At 45.6% G+C, this 18,122-nt stretch overlaps 9 protein-coding genes across 9 annotated transcripts; 6 read left to right on the top strand and 3 right to left on the bottom strand.

Annotated features, from left to right (window-relative positions):
* Window positions 1–13: 13 nt before the first annotated feature.
* Window positions 14–1,360, bottom strand: BDB00DRAFT_482980 (nucleotide-diphospho-sugar transferase-domain-containing protein). The gene is made up of 2 exons (XM_053117551.1): window positions 1,272–1,360; window positions 14–1,195 (listed from the first exon to the last, which is right to left on the bottom strand). The coding sequence occupies exon 2, from the start codon at window positions 1,029–1,031 to the stop codon at window positions 243–245; it is 789 nt and encodes a 262-aa protein (XP_052977900.1). The 5' UTR covers window positions 1,032–1,195; window positions 1,272–1,360; the 3' UTR covers window positions 14–242.
* A 1,730-nt stretch (window positions 1,361–3,090) lies between these two features.
* On the top strand, window positions 3,091–4,999 carry BDB00DRAFT_832259 (Rho GTPase activation protein). Its single transcript, XM_053124196.1, has 5 exons — window positions 3,091–3,375; window positions 3,491–3,709; window positions 3,827–4,002; window positions 4,109–4,358; window positions 4,448–4,999. Exons 1-5 carry the CDS (start codon window positions 3,219–3,221, stop codon window positions 4,726–4,728), a joined length of 1,083 nt encoding a protein of 360 aa, XP_052977899.1. The 5' UTR covers window positions 3,091–3,218; the 3' UTR covers window positions 4,729–4,999.
* On the top strand, window positions 4,822–6,241 carry BDB00DRAFT_482764 (uncharacterized protein). The gene is made up of 4 exons (XM_053117550.1): window positions 4,822–5,119; window positions 5,229–5,430; window positions 5,729–5,776; window positions 5,853–6,241. Exons 1-4 carry the CDS (start codon window positions 5,116–5,118, stop codon window positions 6,085–6,087), a joined length of 489 nt encoding a protein of 162 aa, XP_052977898.1. The 5' UTR covers window positions 4,822–5,115; the 3' UTR covers window positions 6,088–6,241.
* Window positions 6,169–8,228, top strand: BDB00DRAFT_766805 (general substrate transporter; the record flags this gene model as incomplete). Its single annotated transcript, XM_053119619.1, has 7 exons — window positions 6,169–6,258; window positions 6,359–6,655; window positions 6,744–6,753; window positions 6,840–6,926; window positions 7,006–7,357; window positions 7,431–7,948; window positions 8,056–8,228. 7 exons carry the CDS (start codon window positions 6,169–6,171, stop codon window positions 8,226–8,228), a joined length of 1,527 nt encoding a protein of 508 aa, XP_052977897.1.
* Window positions 8,229–8,439: 211 nt separating this feature from the next.
* Window positions 8,440–10,348, top strand: BDB00DRAFT_832253 (guanine nucleotide-binding protein alpha-2 subunit). Its single transcript, XM_053124195.1, has 8 exons — window positions 8,440–8,765; window positions 8,925–9,109; window positions 9,166–9,326; window positions 9,390–9,560; window positions 9,656–9,743; window positions 9,814–9,819; window positions 9,916–10,063; window positions 10,128–10,348. The coding sequence occupies exons 1-8, from the start codon at window positions 8,636–8,638 to the stop codon at window positions 10,313–10,315; spliced, it is 1,077 nt and encodes a 358-aa protein (XP_052977896.1). The 5' UTR covers window positions 8,440–8,635; the 3' UTR covers window positions 10,316–10,348.
* Window positions 10,332–11,784, top strand: BDB00DRAFT_832247 (uncharacterized protein). Its single transcript, XM_053124194.1, has 3 exons — window positions 10,332–11,059; window positions 11,160–11,294; window positions 11,363–11,784. The coding sequence occupies exons 1-3, from the start codon at window positions 10,510–10,512 to the stop codon at window positions 11,605–11,607; spliced, it is 930 nt and encodes a 309-aa protein (XP_052977895.1). The 5' UTR covers window positions 10,332–10,509; the 3' UTR covers window positions 11,608–11,784.
* Window positions 11,785–13,987, bottom strand: BDB00DRAFT_832244 (uncharacterized protein). Its single transcript, XM_053124193.1, has 2 exons — window positions 12,487–13,987; window positions 11,785–12,398 (listed from the first exon to the last, which is right to left on the bottom strand). The coding sequence occupies exons 1-2, from the start codon at window positions 13,938–13,940 to the stop codon at window positions 12,035–12,037; spliced, it is 1,818 nt and encodes a 605-aa protein (XP_052977894.1). The 5' UTR covers window positions 13,941–13,987; the 3' UTR covers window positions 11,785–12,034.
* A 287-nt stretch (window positions 13,988–14,274) lies between these two features.
* On the bottom strand, window positions 14,275–15,472 carry BDB00DRAFT_832237 (uncharacterized protein). Its single transcript, XM_053124192.1, has 5 exons — window positions 15,353–15,472; window positions 14,932–15,286; window positions 14,781–14,856; window positions 14,580–14,665; window positions 14,275–14,492 (listed from the first exon to the last, which is right to left on the bottom strand). Exons 2-5 carry the CDS (start codon window positions 15,047–15,049, stop codon window positions 14,308–14,310), a joined length of 465 nt encoding a protein of 154 aa, XP_052977893.1. The 5' UTR covers window positions 15,050–15,286; window positions 15,353–15,472; the 3' UTR covers window positions 14,275–14,307.
* A 322-nt stretch (window positions 15,473–15,794) lies between these two features.
* Window positions 15,795–17,842, top strand: BDB00DRAFT_874190 (uncharacterized protein; the record flags this gene model as incomplete). Its single annotated transcript, XM_053127195.1, has 3 exons — window positions 15,795–17,103; window positions 17,186–17,698; window positions 17,778–17,842. 3 exons carry the CDS (start codon window positions 15,795–15,797, stop codon window positions 17,840–17,842), a joined length of 1,887 nt encoding a protein of 628 aa, XP_052977892.1.
* Between the last annotated feature and the right edge of the window lie 280 nt (window positions 17,843–18,122).

Genomic DNA, 18,122 nt, shown 5'->3' with positions numbered 1-18,122 from the left:
CACTCCTATACCAACTCACACTCTAACTCTAATGTATAGTGTACAGAATAAATTAGATTTTATTTGCAACAAGTAAAGGAACAAAGAGACTAAGGGAATAGAGGAGACATGTCTTGGAGTGTATGTGATGCAGAAGGGGGGGGGGAGGGAGGATCTATCGTGGTGAGAGCGAGAAAGAAAGGGAGGAAGAATGTTTTTTTGTGTAATTTGAGAATGAAGAGAGAGAGAGAGAGAGAGAGGAACTACTCGTCAAGGTACCACAGTCCGGCTCCTTGCAGAGACTTTTTCTTCTCTTCGCCTACGCGATAGTTAGCATGGACTATCATGGGCTCCATGCCGTACTTGGTGGGGATCTTGCGCTCAAAGTACATTCGTCCGTGGGGAAACATGGCGAGATCGAGAAGGGCGATAGGGCTCGTTTGATACGACAGGTTCATTTCGTCAATGACGCGGTTCATCGCACGCTGCTGGGTAACCTTGGGCTCGTTGTCCTGGATGATGATCGAGTCACTGAGGATACGCTTGTTGGTATCTGTGGGACGCATGATGTAGAAACCAGAGTTGATAATCTTTTGCTCCGTTTCCTGGGTCGTCAAGAACTCGGTAATCGATTTGCGGGAGGTGAGTTTCATGACAAGATAGCTGTAGATGGAAGGTGAGGTAAAGACAATGTCGACGTCCGAGAACCAAACGGTAATGTCGGCATACAACAGACGCTCGACCACCAGTGACTTGGCGTGTGTGATGGGGGTGTAAGACTTATCGAGCCATTTGGCAAAGTCCTTGGACAGTTTCTGGTGGAACCAGTCTTCGGGGATCTGGACAACATGGTCCGCATATCCGTGGTCAACAAGGATGTCGTAGAGCCCGGTGTCGATGGCAAACACCAAGAACTTGTCCTCCAAGTGCGTGCGCTTCAGCGACTCGATCCAGTTGAGTGTATAGTCGGCCATGCCCGCATTCACGACAGCGGTCAGCAGGATCTTGTCCTTTTTCTCCTTGCGCACGTTGGCGTTGATAATCTTCATCATTGAACCCTCCAAAGGCTCAAACGTCTTGGGTGCCCATTGATCGGCTTCGGTGGGCTTTGTGTCTACCTGAACAAGGTCTTCTTGTTCGGGCTCGTCGGCTGAATCTACAATGTTACCGTTGTCGAGATGATCGACGGAGCCGGTCACTGATGGTGCCTGCTCATCTGTAATGAGGTTGGTTTGAATAGGGAAGAGGTTTGTCAAGAGTGCAAGGAGGGAAATGAGAAAGAAGATGCCTACAAGCGACACAAGTACTCGTCGCTTTGGGAGCCAGTCTACCATGGCTTTCTTTTTTTTATATATAAATATATGTATACAGAAAGGACAAGAGGAAAAAAGAGAGAGAGAGTGATACAAGCGATCGACCCCCTTTTTCTTTTCCGCCTGCGAAAAAACATCCACTGCGCTTTTTGAAAAACGACTTCCGTATTTAGTCTCTTCAATTAGCTCGTTTCTATGGCCAATGACGTTCATTCGGCGAAATGATCCAGCTACTGCTTTTATTAGTAGGTATGGAAAGAGCCTGGATCATTCATCACCTGTCTCTGCACATCCTTCTTGAAGATTCGGCACATAATGATTTGTACGGCTAAACATAGTAGAGCGTGCTTAGAGAACACGGTCTAAGCTTCTCCAGCTGTCGACTCATATCTCTTGAGCAAATGGTATATGCACCCATATCGTATCGACCTTCAGAGTCACATGATCATCTCTGGATCCAATATAGCCATATTCCTACTAACCAATACTATTTCACTACTATTGACATCTCTATCACTGTAAGTATATAGACATGGAAATTTCGACCGTGATTGTGCTGTTTAATATATACATATTGATATCGGCGAGCCATTTTTTGCGATTAGGTTCTATAGAAACCGCTTTAGCGAAACGTCAAGTACAGTGCGTGATCAAAGCTTCCACGCCAGGCGTTGATTTAAGCAACTTTTGAAAAATCGTCCCCTTCAGTATCTCTGTGTATGTACTGAATGTACCACTGTAGGTGCAGTAAGCTAGTCGGACCATAGATAGATATAATAAAGTTCAACAGACCTCTGATCGACATAGTGTGTGTTGTTCTTTTATAAATTCTTATTGGGTTCTAGAAAGCATATTCAGACTCATAAGCCAAGAAGTCACTATGTATAGAGTGCGGCATATGTGTAAAGGCTGTATCCGCGTAATATATAGCGACTAAGCAAAATTCATCAAAGCCATCTGTCTACATAGCATCGTTCTCTGGTCATTTTTTGAAGACCAAAATTACTTTCTCGCATGTACATAGACACATCAAGCATGGCCTTGCCTGATTATAGACAACAAAACTTGTAATTTCAGTATCACGCCTCTCTACTAAAACTGCTATGACCAAACCGTATTTCTCAGGTAATTTTAACCTTTTACTGCTCATGGCAATCAATGCAAAAAGGCTATAAAGGAAAACTCAAGCCAATCATAAACTTAATATTAGAATACAGTAAATGGTGGATGTGGCGAATCCTTTCACCAGTGTTGCTAATAAAGGGATTGATAAAGAACAATAGTTAGGAAGAGTTGCCATGTCTTTTGGATAATGACAGATGCCTGCCGGACAAAATCAATTAAACCTATTGTTCTCTTGTGATCCACAGCCCCATCCTCTATCAGGTGCTGCACCAGTTTCGATCACTACTTTTAATAATAGGTCCTTCCCAATCACTACTACTATGACCACCGGTAGCAGCCTTGTTATATGAACTGTTGTCAACCTCCCCCATGCCACACCCATTAGGGAGGAGGCAAAAAAGAGTGAAACGAAATATTGTGAACTCACAGAACATCTAAAAAAAAGAGACCGACGTCATAGACATGTTTCACCCCTTTTGTCTCTCTCTCTTTTTTTTTTCCTTCCTCTCTACGTCCCAGACCCTTTTTTTATTATTTTCCTCCCAACTCCACGATTGACAATAAACTACATCATGTCATCCTCATTTGAAATTCCGGGTGTTTTTTCTAATGCACAAAAAGAACGGATACGGACATGGTGGAAGAAAGTGAATCCCAAAGCACAAAACTTTAAAGATATGGCAGTCCCCGTTGTCGGTAAAAATATCGCTTTGTATTTTTTCCATTGTTTCTGTTATACATATCTTTTTCTTATTAAGGCTGACTTGTGACAAAACAAACAAACATGACTGTGTGGATGCGATGATGATAGAGAAAGGCGTGTTCGGTATACCCTTGGCAGAATCAATTAAATACGCCCATTCGAGCATATCGTATATCGACGATCGTAGCGGGAAACAGTGTTTCGGCGTGATTCCTACAGTGATTGCAAAGTGCGGATCGTTTTTGAAGGATGAAGGCATGTGTGTGTTTCTTACTTTATGTCCTTATTTGAACGAATAAGCTTTTGTGTAGCAGTAGCACAAACCACAGTAAGGTTTAACCGTGTTGAATGGATATATATATATATACAGGGCTACAGTCCAAAGGCATCTTTCGGCTGTGTGGCAATGCCAAGCGGATAGGGCTGCTTCAGACCATCTTTGACACACCCGACGAAGAGTATGGCGCCAAGTTGGAGTGGCGAGGATATACCACTTACGACGCAGCCAGCATCCTCAGAAGGTTTCTGAACTATCTGCCCGAGCCTGTCATCACTCACGAATACTACAAAGCCTTTCGAGATATGAGCGGTAAGAGAGGGTGTGTGTGTGTCTGTGTCTGTGTCTGTGTCGGGGGGGGGGGGGTGGGGAGACTAGTGCAGGGGCAAGAAGCCAAAAAAGAGAAGAAATGACACCCTTTTCTGCCAGATGCCAGATTTGAGTCCGAAGAGGACAAGGTGGCCTCGTTCCAGAAATTAATCGAACGATTACCGATGCCGAACCAATACCTCTTGCTGTACCTCCTTGACCTCCTCGGCGTCTATGCCTTGCACTCAGCAACAACCCTCATGGATGTGCCGTCGCTTGCAGTCATATTTACGCCGGTAACGTAAGGGGGGGGGGACCGAGGGGTGAAAGCGATCCATGCCGTAGCTGAGACGGCGGTGGCATGGTTGTTGTTAATACTAACATGACACACATACACTACAGGGCATCCTCTGCCATCCAGATGATAAGCTGAATCCTGCAAGCTACAAAGCGTCACAACGCGTGATCCAATTCCTTGTTGAACATCAGTCACAGTTTCTGATGCCCGAGATATCCGACACCCAGCAGCAGCTCCAGCAGCAGCTGCAGCAGCAGCATCAGCAACGACAAGAGTCATCCGCAGCTGGAGACAGCAGCAATGGTAATCTTCATTTGGGAAGAAGCAGGCTGGCCTGGGAAAATGAGAATAAGGGTACACGACTCTCTTTCTCTCTCTCTCTGTGTGTGTGGTTGCTAGCAATGAGTGTCACACCATTCACCCTTTCTTTATGAACGTAGCAGCCATGGAAGACGACGGACGACGCCATACAGACCCTTGGGTGGTGGATGCCGGCAGTCGGAAAGCCAGCCTATACAGTACTCTGTCGTCCAACAGTGCGTCGCTGGGAGTAGCACTACCGTGTGAGGATCGATTCGCTCCATCAGTTTCAGTAGCAAGCCGACGGAAAAATACGCTGATGGCACGAGGTATAAAGCGGTCGAAAACGGCTCCCAGCAGACGGCGGCGTTACGATTCTCCTCAAGTCGTACACGTAAACCGATATCCAAGTCAAGGTCAGTAACCTTTTTGCTTTTTTTAAGATTGGGTAAAACATCATGTGCTCATATTCCACACGTTATACACACAACAACAACAACAACAGGTGCCAACGCGCACAGCAAATGGTCAGAACGACACAGTAGCAGTGGGAATCGTTCTTCGCTCCTCGCCCATTGAGTCCAATCATGATTGTATATTCCCCTCCCTTCCCCTTCCTTCCTTCCTTCCTCCTCCTCCTCCTCCTCGTCTTGTTGTACAAAACAAAACAAAATACACTATAATTTTCTCGTCAATTGCCAAACAAAGAGTCCGAGACTGTTGTTGTTTACGAAGCGTATTGTTGGGTGCATACTAAGCAGCAGTGAAGGGGTGATGGCCGACTTTTTAGTGCTTGAACAGTATTACTATTATGTGTGGGCAGGACATCTTTTTCATTTGCTGCCTTGACTGGACTAGTCCATTTACATGAAGCCTTACGTTCTTCCTTTTGGGTGATAATATTATTATTATTTTTTTTAAAAGGGAACAGTTTCTCTTGTTTTGAGAATAAAATGTCACTCCATCTATTATTTAAAAGGACGACGATTATGACAAAAAGGCGAAAGGGTGGTACGAGCATATGGCAGGGTCGCTCGACGACCCTTATTTCCAGATGGTTGGTGCAGATGATTGGACGGAACGCGACTTTTTCCCGCGGCTTTCATTTTTCTCATGGGAAACCTGGGTATGACAGCAAGAAGTGGGAATGGCCCAATCAGGAAAAAATGGGTTAACGTACTACTACTATTACTATTACTACTACTACTACTACTTACCCCGCGGGGATATCTCAGTGAAAGAGAGAGAGAGAGAGAGAGAGCATTGTCGGGGTCCAAGAAGCACACACCACATCAGGCAACAACCCAATTGTTTGATCCGCTCCCCCCCCCTTGTGCATTGTTGTATTCTAGTGTTGAGCTGGAGGGTGTGGGTGTGTGTGCAGAAAGGGTTTTATAGCCTCTTTTGACTCTTTTTTTTTCCAGATTGGAACCAAGGAAAGGCAAGAAACGACGGAAAAAGAGTGAGAACGGGTAAAATTGTCCAAGAACAACTCTGAACGGTTTTTTTTATAACTTGAAACTGACGATTTTCTCTGTGTTTGGGCAGTGTGATATGTGGGGTGCTGGGAATCCGTTTTCCATTCTGTGATGCCCCCCTCTTTTCCCGTTTCCAATCACCGCTTGGCCCATCCAACCTCGGGAAAAGGCGAAAATACTTCCTTTTCAAGGTGTTGCAGCAATTCCCAATGCGGCTTTTCCGCTGGGTGCGTCCGTCCGGCCCCAGTGCCACAATAGACTCTGTTGAGTGTGATCTTTATGAAATCAAAAAAAAACGAGTATAAATAAAGAGGACTCCAGAAGAGTTCTTTAGCTTTCTGAAGACTTTATTTCTTTCTTAATAACTTTTATTTCCTACTAATCTCATGGCTCAATTCCCCTGGCGTATCTACGGCGTCTGCTTCTTTGCTGCCTTTGGTGGTCTCTGCTTTGGTTATGACACAGGTGTCTTGAGTGTAAGTAACTGCACTGGCAATGGGACGGTGCTAGGCATTCTCTCTTGATACCGGCAGCAGAGCTCTCAAAACACTAACACCGATTGCATATGGAAAACAGAGTATCCTTACGATGGAGGACTTCATCTACACAATGAAGCAGCGCGACTACTTGACCCCTCTGGAACAGGGTACCTTGACCGGTCTGTTGCTTGCCGGTTGTTTCTGTGGTGCCTTGGTTGCCGGTCAAACTGCTGATCTCATCAGCCGTAAGCGAACGATCATCCTTGCCTCTCTCGTCTTCATGCTCGGTGCCGCCCTTCAGACTGGTGCCAATGGCTATGCCATGATGGTTACTGGCAGAGCTATTGCTGGTTTGGGTATTGGTGGTCTGTCCATGACCGTCCCGCTTTATCAGGTATAAAAAAAAAACCTTAATTTTTTTTTCTGTCTATTTTCTATATTCTTTTATAAAATTGCTAATGTGTTCCCTTTTTTTTTTTTAGTCTGAGCTTGGTAAGACGAAGCCACGCTTCCAGCAGTAGCAGCTTTTCTACGACCAAGGCAACGTTACTAACTCGCAATCTCTGATCATTTTTTAGCTCCCAAGCAGATCCGTGGTCGTCTTATCTCGCTCCAGCAGTTCATGATCACCGTCGGTCTGATGATTGCTTTCTGGGCTGGCGCAGGTGTGTATCTAGCTCCCAATTCCCCCTTCATGACACTTGCAACGAAAGAGGATCTCCACTAACAGCTTTATACGTACAGGCACCAACATCCATCAAACTGGCCAAGCTAGCTGGCGTATCCCTCTCGCTATCCAGATCGCCCCTGCACTCATTCTTTTCTTTGGCGCCTTTTTCCTTCCTTACTCTCCCCGTTGGCTCATCAGCAAGGGCCGCAATGAAGAGGCCTTGGAGGTCTTGGCCAAGCTGCACGCCAACGGTGACGCCAACGCGCCTTTTGTTCAGCAAGAATACCATGAAATCATTGAGCAGGTCTCCCACGAACGTGCTGTTTCTGTCACCAACTACTTTGAGCTGTTCAAGGGCACTCTTCGCCGCCGTCTCATTCTCGGTATCCTCATCCAAGTCTTCCAACAGTTCACTGGCATCAACAGGTGCGTTACATACTTGTTTAACCGAGTCATACAAGTCTCCCAATCAAATGAACTCACATTCTGTCTATAACAGTATCATGTACTATGCTCCTCAGATCTTCAAGCAAGCTGGTATCGGCGAGCAATCTGCAACCCTGATTGCCTCTGGCGTCAACGGTGTCTTGAACATGTTTGCTACCGTGCCTGCCATCATGTTCATGGACAAGTTGGGCCGTCGTAAGACCCTCATGAGCGGTGCCATTTTCATGGGTGTTTCCATGCTTCTTTGTGGTATTGTCATGGGTGCCACCGGTCGCGTCTACTATGACGCTGCCGAGGACAAGAACAACGTTGACATGAGCGGTAACACCAGCGCATCCTACTTTTGTATCGTCATGATCTACTTTTTCGTCGCCGGCTTTGCCTACTCCTGGGGCCCTGTTGGATGGATCTATCCTGCCGAAATCTATACCCTGAACATTCGCGCAAAGGCTACCTCGTTGAGTACCGCTGCCAACTGGCTCATGAACTTTGTCATTTCTGAAATCGTGCCCGTCATGTTGGCTTCCATCACTTGGGGTACCTACATCTTCTTTGGCTGCTGCTGCTTTGGTAAGTTTTTTTTCTTTTTGTGTTTGCGCAAATCCTTGGAGATTCTTTTTTTGAAACTAGTTGTCACTGACAACCGGTGGATGTTTATTTTGGTGTCTTACAAACAGTGATGTGTTGCTGCGTCTTTTTCTTCTTCCCTGAGACCAAGGGCCGCTCCCTGGAAGAGATGGACGCCGTCTTCAGTGGATCTATCATTGCTTTCCGAAGCAAGCCTGCATTGCCTCATACTGAGGAGTTGGACGCCGAGAAGGTTGGCTCGATCAACAGTGGAAAGGAGTAGAACGCTATAATATAAACGAGTATTGCAGGGCAATACAAATTTCCCATTTTTTCTTTCTATATTATTATTTTTACTATTATCTCTACTCTTGCCATACAAATTTACAGTACTACCTTCACGCAGCTTACCACACACACACACCTGTATTATGAAATTCTCGCCTTAAACCTACTTTTTTGTGATAGCAGGCGAAATTGAAATCGACACTATTCTTTTCTTATTTACAAAAAATAATAAATATCCTTTACATACTATCTTACGTTCAATAATAAGCAAAACGCACTCTATACGTGCTACACTTTTTATTTACTCAAACGAGTTACAGTGTGTGACCTTCATTCAATCATTCACTCATTCATTCAATCATACGGATCGGATCCTCCCTCAACCTGAAATCAAAAACCACAATGGGTAGTTGCTGTAGCAAAACACCAGAAAAGTCCACTGGTGGCGAAAACGATCAAAACCGAAGCATTGAAAGGCAAATCAAGACGGATGAGAAACGGATGAAAACTGAAGTCAAGCTATTGCTATTAGGTAACAAAAGCTTTTTCACTCTCTTTCTCTCTATCATTTTCCCCTCAGAAAATGTATTACAGCAACAGTGTGTTTCCTCTGGTCGAATAGTAATAAGCAAACGGTAAAAGGAATTTCTTCTTCTTCTTCTGCTTGTTCCTATTGGATATAAAATTCTAGGTGCTGGCGAGTCTGGCAAGTCCACTGTGTTGAAGCAAATGAAGTTGATCAATGCATCGGGGTTTGACGCGTCTGAACGTGAAAGTTTTCGCATGATTGTGTTTTCAAACGTCATCAATATCATGCAGACACTGCTTGAAGTGATTGACCAGTTGAATATACCGTTGGAGTTAGAGACCTCGCAAGTGAGTGTTAAAAAAATGATATAAAAAATACGAGTTGCTAACATAAAACGTCGCAGGAAGATGCCGAGCTCATCATGCAAGACACGCCTGCACTTTCCAAGGCCCAACCTTATCCCGCAACCTATTTGGATCCGCTCAAACGGCTGTGGTCTGATCCAGGGATTCAAAAGGCATGTAAGCATGGCAATGACTTTGCATTACACGATAACGTATTATAGTAAGTCTTTCTCTTCTAAGCTGGTGTTAAATCATCGTGCTTTCTAATAATAAGCGTCTCTAGCTTCTATGAAGAACTGGATCGATTGTGGGAAGAGCACTATATACCAACGGACAAGGACATCATTCGATGTCGGGCAAAAACGACAGGGATTGCAGAATCCATTTTTCACTTGGGACCATTGACGTATAGAATGTTGGACGTGGGTGGACAACGGAGCGAACGAAAGAAATGGCAAGTAGTTGTCCTCTTTACGCCCCCCCCCCAATCGGATCCGATTGATATTTTAGTAATAACGAAGAAAATTTGGGTTTCGCTTTTCCTGATAGGATACATTGTTTTGAAAATGTAACAGCCATTCTATTTGTGGTAGCCATCAGTGGCTATGATCAATGCCTGGTGGAAGATCGAGATTCGGTAAGCAGTAATCAATTTGATCGTGTGGACGATTCCTTCCAACACTCACTCTGAGCTATGTATTTTCTAGAACCAAGTGAGTCTTCTTCGTCTGCTGTGTAGTACTGAACTGGACAAAGAAAGAGTGGAAATTGCTCACACCCATGTTTTTCCCTGTACGACCTTTCTTTAGATGCTAGAAGCATTGATGCTATTCGACAGTATATGTAACTCTCAGTGGTTTGTGAAAACATCCATGATCTTGTTTCTCAACAAGATTGACATTTTCAAAAAGAAAATCAAAGAATCACCCATATCCAAGTATTTCCCCGACTACAAAGGTATAGATGGCTTATTAGAGAGAGATCTTCAAACACGTAACTAAAAAAACTGCAAAACACAAAGGTCCTGACGATGACTTTGAACAAGCACGAACGTATTTCAAGAAGCGGTTTCAACGACTCAATCGAAATAGTGAAAAGCGAGTGTATGCCTACTTTACGGATGCAACGGACACGGACCTTCTCCAGCATGTCATGACTGCCGTTTCTGATATTATTTTGAATGAAAATCTGAATACATTTATCCTTTAATTTTTTCCTTCATACTCACTATTTCAACTGACCAATAAAAAAAAGTCACTATCTATTTGTTACTTTATACCAATGAATGGCATGCGACGATTCAACCTCATTCCAATTGCCTTTAAAGTAATAATTCAACGCGCCAGATAATTATCTTTCTTTGCAAAAAACTAACGTCAAATAAAAAGACACAATGGCGTCGAATGTACAGCGGCCAGGTGGAAAGCAACACGAAGCAAATAATGAGCGAATGGCGAGCACGTGCCATGCAGGAACGCACCGAAACCTTGGACACCATTACTGCCTCTCCACTCAATTTACTAGCCAACACACTCGACGACAGAACACTTGGATACATGGACCATGTCGTTCCGGAAAAGGGCATGATCGTCCCGGCAACGTACCACCATGTCTATTTCCCACCGCGAACACCTGAGCATAAACTTGCCAGTGACGGATATGAAACCAATTTCCATCCACCGTACCCGTTCGATCAGCGCATGTGGGCTGGTGCCGAGTTGACGTTTGACTTGCGAAATCCTTTACGTGTGGGCGACGAAGCCGAAATGGTGACCAAAGTGAATCGCATCGAGCACAAAGAGGGCGGTCGTTTGGGTGATTCCGTGATGGTGTGGTTGGATAAGGATATCTATAACCAGAAAGGATGGTCAATGCGTGAACAGCGATGTTTGGTATACGCGACGTCTCAACATAAAAAAACTGGATTATCATCTTCACGACGTTCCATTCAAAGCAAGTGCGCATAAATTCATGTATTTCCTAGGGGCGGTGGGATAAGGAATTTGGTTTTTTTTTTTCTGATGAACATGTATTATTTTATCTGTGTACATAGTGAAGAAAGCTCCTGATTTTTTCAAGATCATACATCCTACGTCTATTCTCTTATTTCGATATTCCGCGCTGACGTTTAACTCACACAAGATTCACTACGATCAAGACTACGCAAAGAATGTTGAAAAGCATCCGAGTAAGGGAAAAAAAAGCCTGTGTTTTTTTTAGCAGGGAGAAATAGGAAGATTAACGGGTCTTAAATAGATTGTTTAGTTCATGGTCCCTTGTCGAGTACTTTACTTATCTCAGCTCTACGGACTTACTACAACAGCAAGTTTGGAGAGGGGGATATCGCGCTGGAATCGTTCCAGTATCGATGCCTTGCTCCGCTTTATGTGGATCAGCCATTGACTGTATGTGGACGACATACTGGTTTAGGAACTTTTGAGCTTTGGATCAATGATCACCATGATAATTTGGCTGTCAAGGGAACTGCCAAGGTCGAATGATACGTAGATAATAAAGATTAGACTTTCCAACGCAATGACGCTTACTGTTGTCATAATCATGTAAATTGGAAATGTACAGTATCCATTGTATATCAAACACTATCCGAGAGAGATCGAATCTCACATTACAACGCATACACGCAGATTATCAGCCACCTTTAAGAAAAATATAAACAGTAACGCCAAAAGAAAGATTAATTGAGCAATGTATTTACAAAAAAGGGTGAAATTTGCGAGGCGCGAGTGAGTAAGGGAGTGAGTGAGTGGGTGTGCACGTGGAGTATCGAGAAAAGATTTAGAAAAGGTTGATCGTTATGAGTTAGTAGGCAGATTGTTCATCAAATTCATCATGGTATCTATAATAGAAACAATAAGTAAAAAAATTTCCAACACATACACACGGGAATTGGGTTTGATTGTAATCCTGTCACATACCGAGACTTGGAGCGTTCACAGGGTTCCGCAGCTCAGGCGGTGATCGCAAGTTTGCATACATTGGGTGCGATGGTGACATCGATGTGCTTCGCTTATTATTACTACTACTACTACTGTTTTGACTAGAAGGTGATTTTGGCGATTTTGGGGGCCTGGAAGCCGAATACGGCTGTAACGTCGGCATGGGTTCAGTAAATTGATCAAGCAATTCGTCGCCCCAAATCGTCCCATCCAAATCGTCTTCTTCTTCTTCTTCTTGCTGCTGTCCTTCCGTAGGTCCCATCTCCAACTCGGGCAATCCTTTCATCAGTCTCCACTTGTTTGTCTTTGACAAGTCGTAATTGATTGCCAAATACCTAGGAAAATTCCGCGTCAATTTATCCCCAATCAATATCGTTTTTTTTATATATTTCCTCCCAGTCTATTCTTTCTGTTTTCTTTTACCAGAATTCACTGAAAAACTCGGCCGGTAATTCCCAACTGTCGCTCATGGTAGGATCCCCTCCATGGTACACTGCACCGTTCAGCAGTAAAGCAAAGCAACGATCATAGTCCATCAAGTCGCGGAAAATAATCATTCTGTCACGCATGTGGGGTGTGGGAATAAGATCAATACGAGGGTCGTGGGAGATGGCCAATTGCAACAGTGTGGGTTGCAACCGCGTACTGGATTGTCCAATGTTGGAAAGCGCACTCTGAACGCGAAGCTGCATACGTATCCGTTGGATAGCACCCAAGCTCGATTCCAAGGGTTGTTGTTGTTGTTGTTGTTGTTGTTGACCGTTTGCACTACTGCTTAGGGTGCTGTTGACATCATTTGGGTCATCACGTCGGATTGAACATGGATCATTGTCGGTTGCCTTGGACGACATTGTGTCGTCTGCTTCTGTAGGTGCTGGTGATAAGGATGACATGTGATGAAGTGCTGATGGATCAATTGTGGTTGCTGCTGCTGTTGAGTGCTTCTCGCAAGAATGCTGTGGCATTGATATAAGGTCAGGCATACCAAGCTCTTGCTTCACTTCACTCATCATTTCGTCATCCGTATCCTGTAACTGCTGCTGTTCCTGGTGTTGGCTGCTAGTGTCATCATGATGGTAGCTCTTGTCGTCGTCGTCGTCGTCTTCCTTGTTGTTTCCATCTCTTTGTGAGAGGTTTACAAATTGAGTTGCCATGGTCGGCTTCAGATCGACATTGTTGCGTGTGTATGCGTTTACATAAGCTTCAATCGCGTGCGGAGAGGTATGTGCGATATCTGCAAGCGCTTCCTCTGTCAAGTAGGGCGAATGCGTAGGAATATGTATATGGTGGTGAAGACATACAAACTGCAGCGTAAGCACAACGCCCTTGAGATACCAGTTTTCTGCCTTGCAACCGTCCAGCTTGGACTTTGCTGTGGCCAGCTCCTTGACGGCACTGTTTCGCTGCTCGCGGAGGGTTCTGATGGTGATCTCTAAATCCCGAAGGTGTCGTTCTTTTCGTTCCCGAAATGCTCGTTGTGCTGCTCGGTTTTGTGCTTTACGTAAAGCAGGCGACGCCGGGTTAGGTTTTCGTCCGGGTTTTTTCCTAATCTTGATGGGCTGGCCATTGGCGTCCAATTGTGGTGTGTGAGAAAACTGTTGTTGTTGCTGCGGGTGTTGTTGTTGTTGTTGTTGAAGGAACTGCTGCTGTTGCTCGGGGGTTAGAGTCGAATGGTGTGCATTGTGAGCCAGCATGCCCAGTTGTATAATGTTGGGAGCGTTCATGTTGGGTGGTATAGCACCAGAATAAGGTTGTTGTTGTTGGTGTGACATGAAGGGAATGGGCTGTATGAACGGTGAAGAGGAAGCATCAGGTTGTTGCTGTTGTTGTTGCTGCTGCTGCTGCTGCTGCTGCTGCAGCTGTGTATCAAACTGCATGGACTCCAGAGGCCATGGTAGGTCCTGATCTTGTGGGTAGTACTGATTGATATCTGACGTAAATGGGTCCATTCTGTCTTTTTCAGTAAAATGGTCCAGTGGTGTGGGGAAAAAGCAAAGGAAAAAGCAGTGCACGTTTCGGGACAACAGTTTTCCCATTGAAGCAAGCGAAGCGGAGTTCAGTTGTACCGATCGCCCCCCTCCACCATCCAAAAGGAGGCGCCGCTTCATATTTTTCATATGAAAGAAAAAAAAAACCCAAAACATGGTGGGACTGCAAAATTGGTTGGGCAATGAGCTAGCTGCTGACATTGAGAGGCGTGTATATATATATAGCATATGAAATGTTTATTATGACGATGAAAGTTTAAACTAAGGACGAGAATGCAAAGAAGAATACTGCTGAAACCAAGGCAATCAACGAGGAGGAGGAGCTCGTGAAGATGGACTGCGCCCCGCTGTTTATCTTGTTGCTGACATTGGTGCTGCTCGTAGGCGAGGGATGACTGGTTGCAGAGACAGAAGCGCTGGAATACTGAGACGAGGTGGATGCTGGAAGTATGCGGAGTATACATTAAGGGGGAAACAATTTAATTAACTTGACTGAGCAAGGGAGGGGGAATTGCGCGAGAAGTTTACCTGACGAATAGCTTGCGCTGCTGGATGTAGCGGACGGCGCTGGCGTACTTGACACGGCAGCTTGGCTCACACTAGCGGCAGATGGCCTAAGAACAGCAGAAGAAAAGAAAGAGGAATCATGAGCGATGCATTGTTTACTGGGTGGCGGGGAGCACACACACACACACACACACACACACATATCACACATCACACACGTACCACTTGTTGACAATGCATCCTTCATAGCAATCTGTATCACCCTCGCAGTTGGTGATACAGTCATCTGCATCAATGACTATGTGATGGAACAATCCAAGTTAGCAGCCAAGAAAAGCGATCCATCATGTCCATCTTGTCATATTCATCTTACCGCACTGTCGGACGCACTCTTGTTCTGACGCATCGCACTCACATTCAGCGTAGCAGACGGCAAGCGACACAGCAAGCAAAAGAAGGATGGAGAGCAGCTTTCGTTGAGTCATCATCATGGAGTAGTAGTAGCTTTGGGTAGTAGCTGAGAGAAGGATATTAGGCCGTTCCCCACAACCCCATCATGTCCTGTATTTATACACAGCACTTAGAATGCATGCCAGAGGTTTCTTGCCATGGCCCTATGTGATGAACATAAAACGGGCTCTAATATTTCTATATTCATGGGATTGATTGATTGATTGATTGCTCGTTTCTTGATGGCCTGCTGCTGTGAGGTGCATAGCATGGTCTTGCTAACGAAAAGAAAAAGACCATGAGCTTTGTGTAACTGCTGGGACAATGGAGAGAGAAAGATTTACCATGTGAAAGGCATTCACAGTTTCCCACTGCACGACAGCACTGCAGCCACATGGACCACGCTTCCTCTCTCTCTCTCTCTCTCTCTTTCGCTGGGGGGAGTTAGACCAGCAGAGTGAGCGGGCGGGTGGGTGGGTGGGTAGGTAGGTAGGTAGGTAGGTAGGTAGAGGTAGGTAAGGTAGGTTGGAAGATTGGATTGCCCTCCTTTCCATGCGCACCCATTCCCCGCCCAGCCTTTATTTATTAATTTTTCGCACAGTGAGAGCTAACCCGGTGCCCATACTGCGAAACCCAAAAAAAGAACTTTTTCTTTGTTTGCATTGTTACGACGCCATTCTCCTCTCTTTCTCTCTCTTTCTCTCTTCTCTGTTCCCTCCACTCTTTTTCTCATCCACTTTATCCCTTCTTTTTTTTTCCGCTCTTTATTGCCACCCCCCTGCATGAATGACAGATATAGCCTTTGAACACTTTGACCCTGAGCTTGAGCTCGGCAACCTCGACGAGAACGGCCGCCCCATCCGACCGCGCAAAAAGCCGGGCCGAAAACCCAACCCGCCCTCGCCTGCACAGCGCAAAGCGCAGAACCGGGCAGCACAGCGGGCTTTTCGAGAACGCAAACGACGAGAAATGCGTGAAGCCGAAGCGACGGTGAAACGCGCACTATACGTTCGCGACCAAGCACTGCGGCAGGCCAGCAAGCTGGACCGCAAAGTCAAAGAGCTCGAGTACGAAAACAACCACTTGCGCGGACATATCCTGACGCTCAAGCTCGCATGCACTGCTAGCCGAGTCGACGTCCCCAACTTTGCAGACACAGGTTCCAGGGACGATCTCGGCGCCGAAAGGCTAATGTCATCAAAGTCCAAGGCCATGTCCCAAGCCCTTGAATTCTTCCTTGACAAAAGCATGCACATCATCAGCTTGCAAGACGAACACTTGCCTGCGGACTTGATGAAAAGTCCGCCTTCCTTTGGGGCTATCGACTCCCCTTCACCATCAACCTCCTTTTCGTCCAACAACAACATCACCACCTACAGTACCGGCGGTGGCAGCGGCAGCGGCAGCAGCAGCAGTGGCAGCACGCTCATTGATACACTTCTCATGTCGCCCCAAATATTGCACAACCAACGTGCCATGCCAGGCAGCTTTGAAATCAATGATTTTGCAGCCGCTTCTTCTTCACAACCTCTGCCGCCTCTCGACCTCACACAGACTGCAACGGTGCTGGCGCCACAACTGCAGGCGCTCAACAGCGGCAGCAGCTATGGACTCGACCCGGCATTGTTCCAACAACTCGCCAGCACTGACCTTGTCTCCAGTTTCATTGACCAGGTTACACGACCCAATTTCACTATCGACCAGACGCCGCCTGAACTTGCTGCCCTGATACCGCCCGAATGGCGCTCGTCGTTGCAGAGCTTCAGCGAAAAGGGCGAATACAGCAAACACCAGCTCAAGCATGAGTTTGAAGATAGCACCATGTCTGAGTTGTGGAACACTAACACGGATGCCCATCGAGTCATCACTGCCGATCAGCAGACCTCAACTTCGTCTACTACTACTACTACTACCACCAGTGACTCCACTGCCTCGACCTCCACCATCACCAACGACGTTCCCGAGACAACTAAAACCTACACGATTGGACCTGATGGCGAGCGAGTCTATCATCCAATGACTCCGCTTGAATTCGTCACTGAGATGCGCAAGATCCAACGGACTGATAAGAATACGCTAGCATTCTTTGAGCCAAGTAAGTAGTTAGTGAATAAGGTGAAAGGGGAGGGGATATTCTAATGACTATGGGAAAATTCATCTTTCCTTTTTTCTTATAGCCGAACTGCAACGAAACGTTCGCCACGACATTCGTATTGACGCAGTGCCCGGTGCATCGATGCGCGACCACATGATCATGTTCCAAGACTATTACGACGCCAACGAACTGTTCAACATGCTCATCGGTTCTGCCATGTTCCTTGGCGGCTGTCCCGGTAACCAAGACAACTGGTTTGTCCCACCGAGCTTCATTCGCAAATACTGGTTCTTGTGTCCCAGTACAAAGCCGCAGCGACTGGACAACAGTGTGGAGATTGCAGTCTACCTGAGTCAGCGGATGCAGGACATGATGCTGTTACGAAAACAGATGTTTTTTGAACGGGAAAAATACCTGGACCATTTCCCCACACCAGCTGCTATTGAGGAGCATGATCAAAGCGACGATTTTTCACGACGCTCGCCTTCCCATGAAGACGATATGATGATCGAAGCGACAGGTGACGATCCATTCAGCGATAACGACAGCAATAGTGAAGACACATTCTTTGAGCTGTCAGATGATATACCAATAAGTAAGTTTCTATGCGCTTCCCTGAATGAATTACTTTACTTATTAAAATACTCATCACACGACTCGCCCGCCCGTTATAGACATGATGTTGGAGGCAGTAGAGTCGATGCCTCGACTTATTTCACCACGCACAGTTTCATCATAGTAATCGCTCAGAAGATTTCGGCATACAGCACCCAACAATCAACCTCTCCTCACCGTCTTTCAACCATAACGCATATATAACGCATAATCTACAATCGACACATTATATCAGCACTCTCACACTCACACGTAATCATGAACCATGCCCAATTGTTAATATTTATTTATTAGTTCTAGTAGCGTAGTCAGACCTAAAGAAAATCCCCTCCTTAATTTCTTGTTCCGGCTGATAGCTCTAGCATAACCTTGTGTTTCTTTTTTTGGACAAGAATCAGTATTAA

The sequence above is a fragment of the Zychaea mexicana genome (assembly GCF_025766255.1).
Source record: "Zychaea mexicana strain RSA 1403 chromosome Unknown BDB00scaffold_56, whole genome shotgun sequence".
NCBI classification, from domain to species: domain Eukaryota; kingdom Fungi; phylum Mucoromycota; class Mucoromycetes; order Mucorales; family Lichtheimiaceae; genus Zychaea; species Zychaea mexicana.
Note: the sequence above shows the minus strand (reverse complement) of the source record. Positions and strands in the feature narration are given on the sequence as shown.

Bases quoted from the DNA above. Each gene is read 5' to 3' on its own strand.
- BDB00DRAFT_482980 (XM_053117551.1), bottom strand. From the start codon at position 1,031: ATGATGAAGATTATCAACGCCAACGTGCGCAAGGAGAAAAAGGACAAG.
- BDB00DRAFT_832259 (XM_053124196.1), top strand. From the start codon at position 3,219: ATGATGATAGAGAAAGGCGTGTTCGGTATACCCTTGGCAGAATCAATT. The intron at 3,376-3,490 runs GCATGTGTGTGT...ATATATATACAG, and splicing joins ATCGTTTTTGAAGGATGAAG to GGCTACAGTCCAAAGGCATC. The intron at 4,003-4,108 runs GTAACGTAAGGG...CATACACTACAG, and splicing joins TTGCAGTCATATTTACGCCG to GGCATCCTCTGCCATCCAGA.
- BDB00DRAFT_482764 (XM_053117550.1), top strand. The intron at 5,431-5,728 runs GTATGACAGCAA...TTTTTTTTCCAG, and splicing joins TTTTCTCATGGGAAACCTGG to ATTGGAACCAAGGAAAGGCA. The intron at 5,777-5,852 runs GTAAAATTGTCC...GTGTTTGGGCAG, and splicing joins CGGAAAAAGAGTGAGAACGG to TGTGATATGTGGGGTGCTGG.
- BDB00DRAFT_832253 (XM_053124195.1), top strand. From the start codon at position 8,636: ATGGGTAGTTGCTGTAGCAAAACACCAGAAAAGTCCACTGGTGGCGAA. The intron at 8,766-8,924 runs GTAACAAAAGCT...ATAAAATTCTAG, and splicing joins AGTCAAGCTATTGCTATTAG to GTGCTGGCGAGTCTGGCAAG. The intron at 9,110-9,165 runs GTGAGTGTTAAA...AAAACGTCGCAG, and splicing joins TGGAGTTAGAGACCTCGCAA to GAAGATGCCGAGCTCATCAT.
- BDB00DRAFT_832247 (XM_053124194.1), top strand. From the start codon at position 10,510: ATGTACAGCGGCCAGGTGGAAAGCAACACGAAGCAAATAATGAGCGAA. The intron at 11,060-11,159 runs GCAAGTGCGCAT...CTGTGTACATAG, and splicing joins TTCACGACGTTCCATTCAAA to TGAAGAAAGCTCCTGATTTT. The intron at 11,295-11,362 runs GTAAGGGAAAAA...GGTCTTAAATAG, and splicing joins GAATGTTGAAAAGCATCCGA to ATTGTTTAGTTCATGGTCCC.
- BDB00DRAFT_832244 (XM_053124193.1), bottom strand. From the start codon at position 13,940: ATGCAGTTTGATACACAGCTGCAGCAGCAGCAGCAGCAGCAGCAGCAA. The intron at 12,399-12,486 runs GTAAAAGAAAAC...GAATTTTCCTAG, and splicing joins GAGTTTTTCAGTGAATTCTG to GTATTTGGCAATCAATTACG.
- BDB00DRAFT_832237 (XM_053124192.1), bottom strand. From the start codon at position 15,049: ATGATGATGACTCAACGAAAGCTGCTCTCCATCCTTCTTTTGCTTGCT. The intron at 14,857-14,931 runs GTAAGATGAATA...TCCATCACATAG, and splicing joins AGAGTGCGTCCGACAGTGCG to TCATTGATGCAGATGACTGT. The intron at 14,666-14,780 runs GTACGTGTGTGA...TGCTGTTCTTAG, and splicing joins GGATGCATTGTCAACAAGTG to GCCATCTGCCGCTAGTGTGA.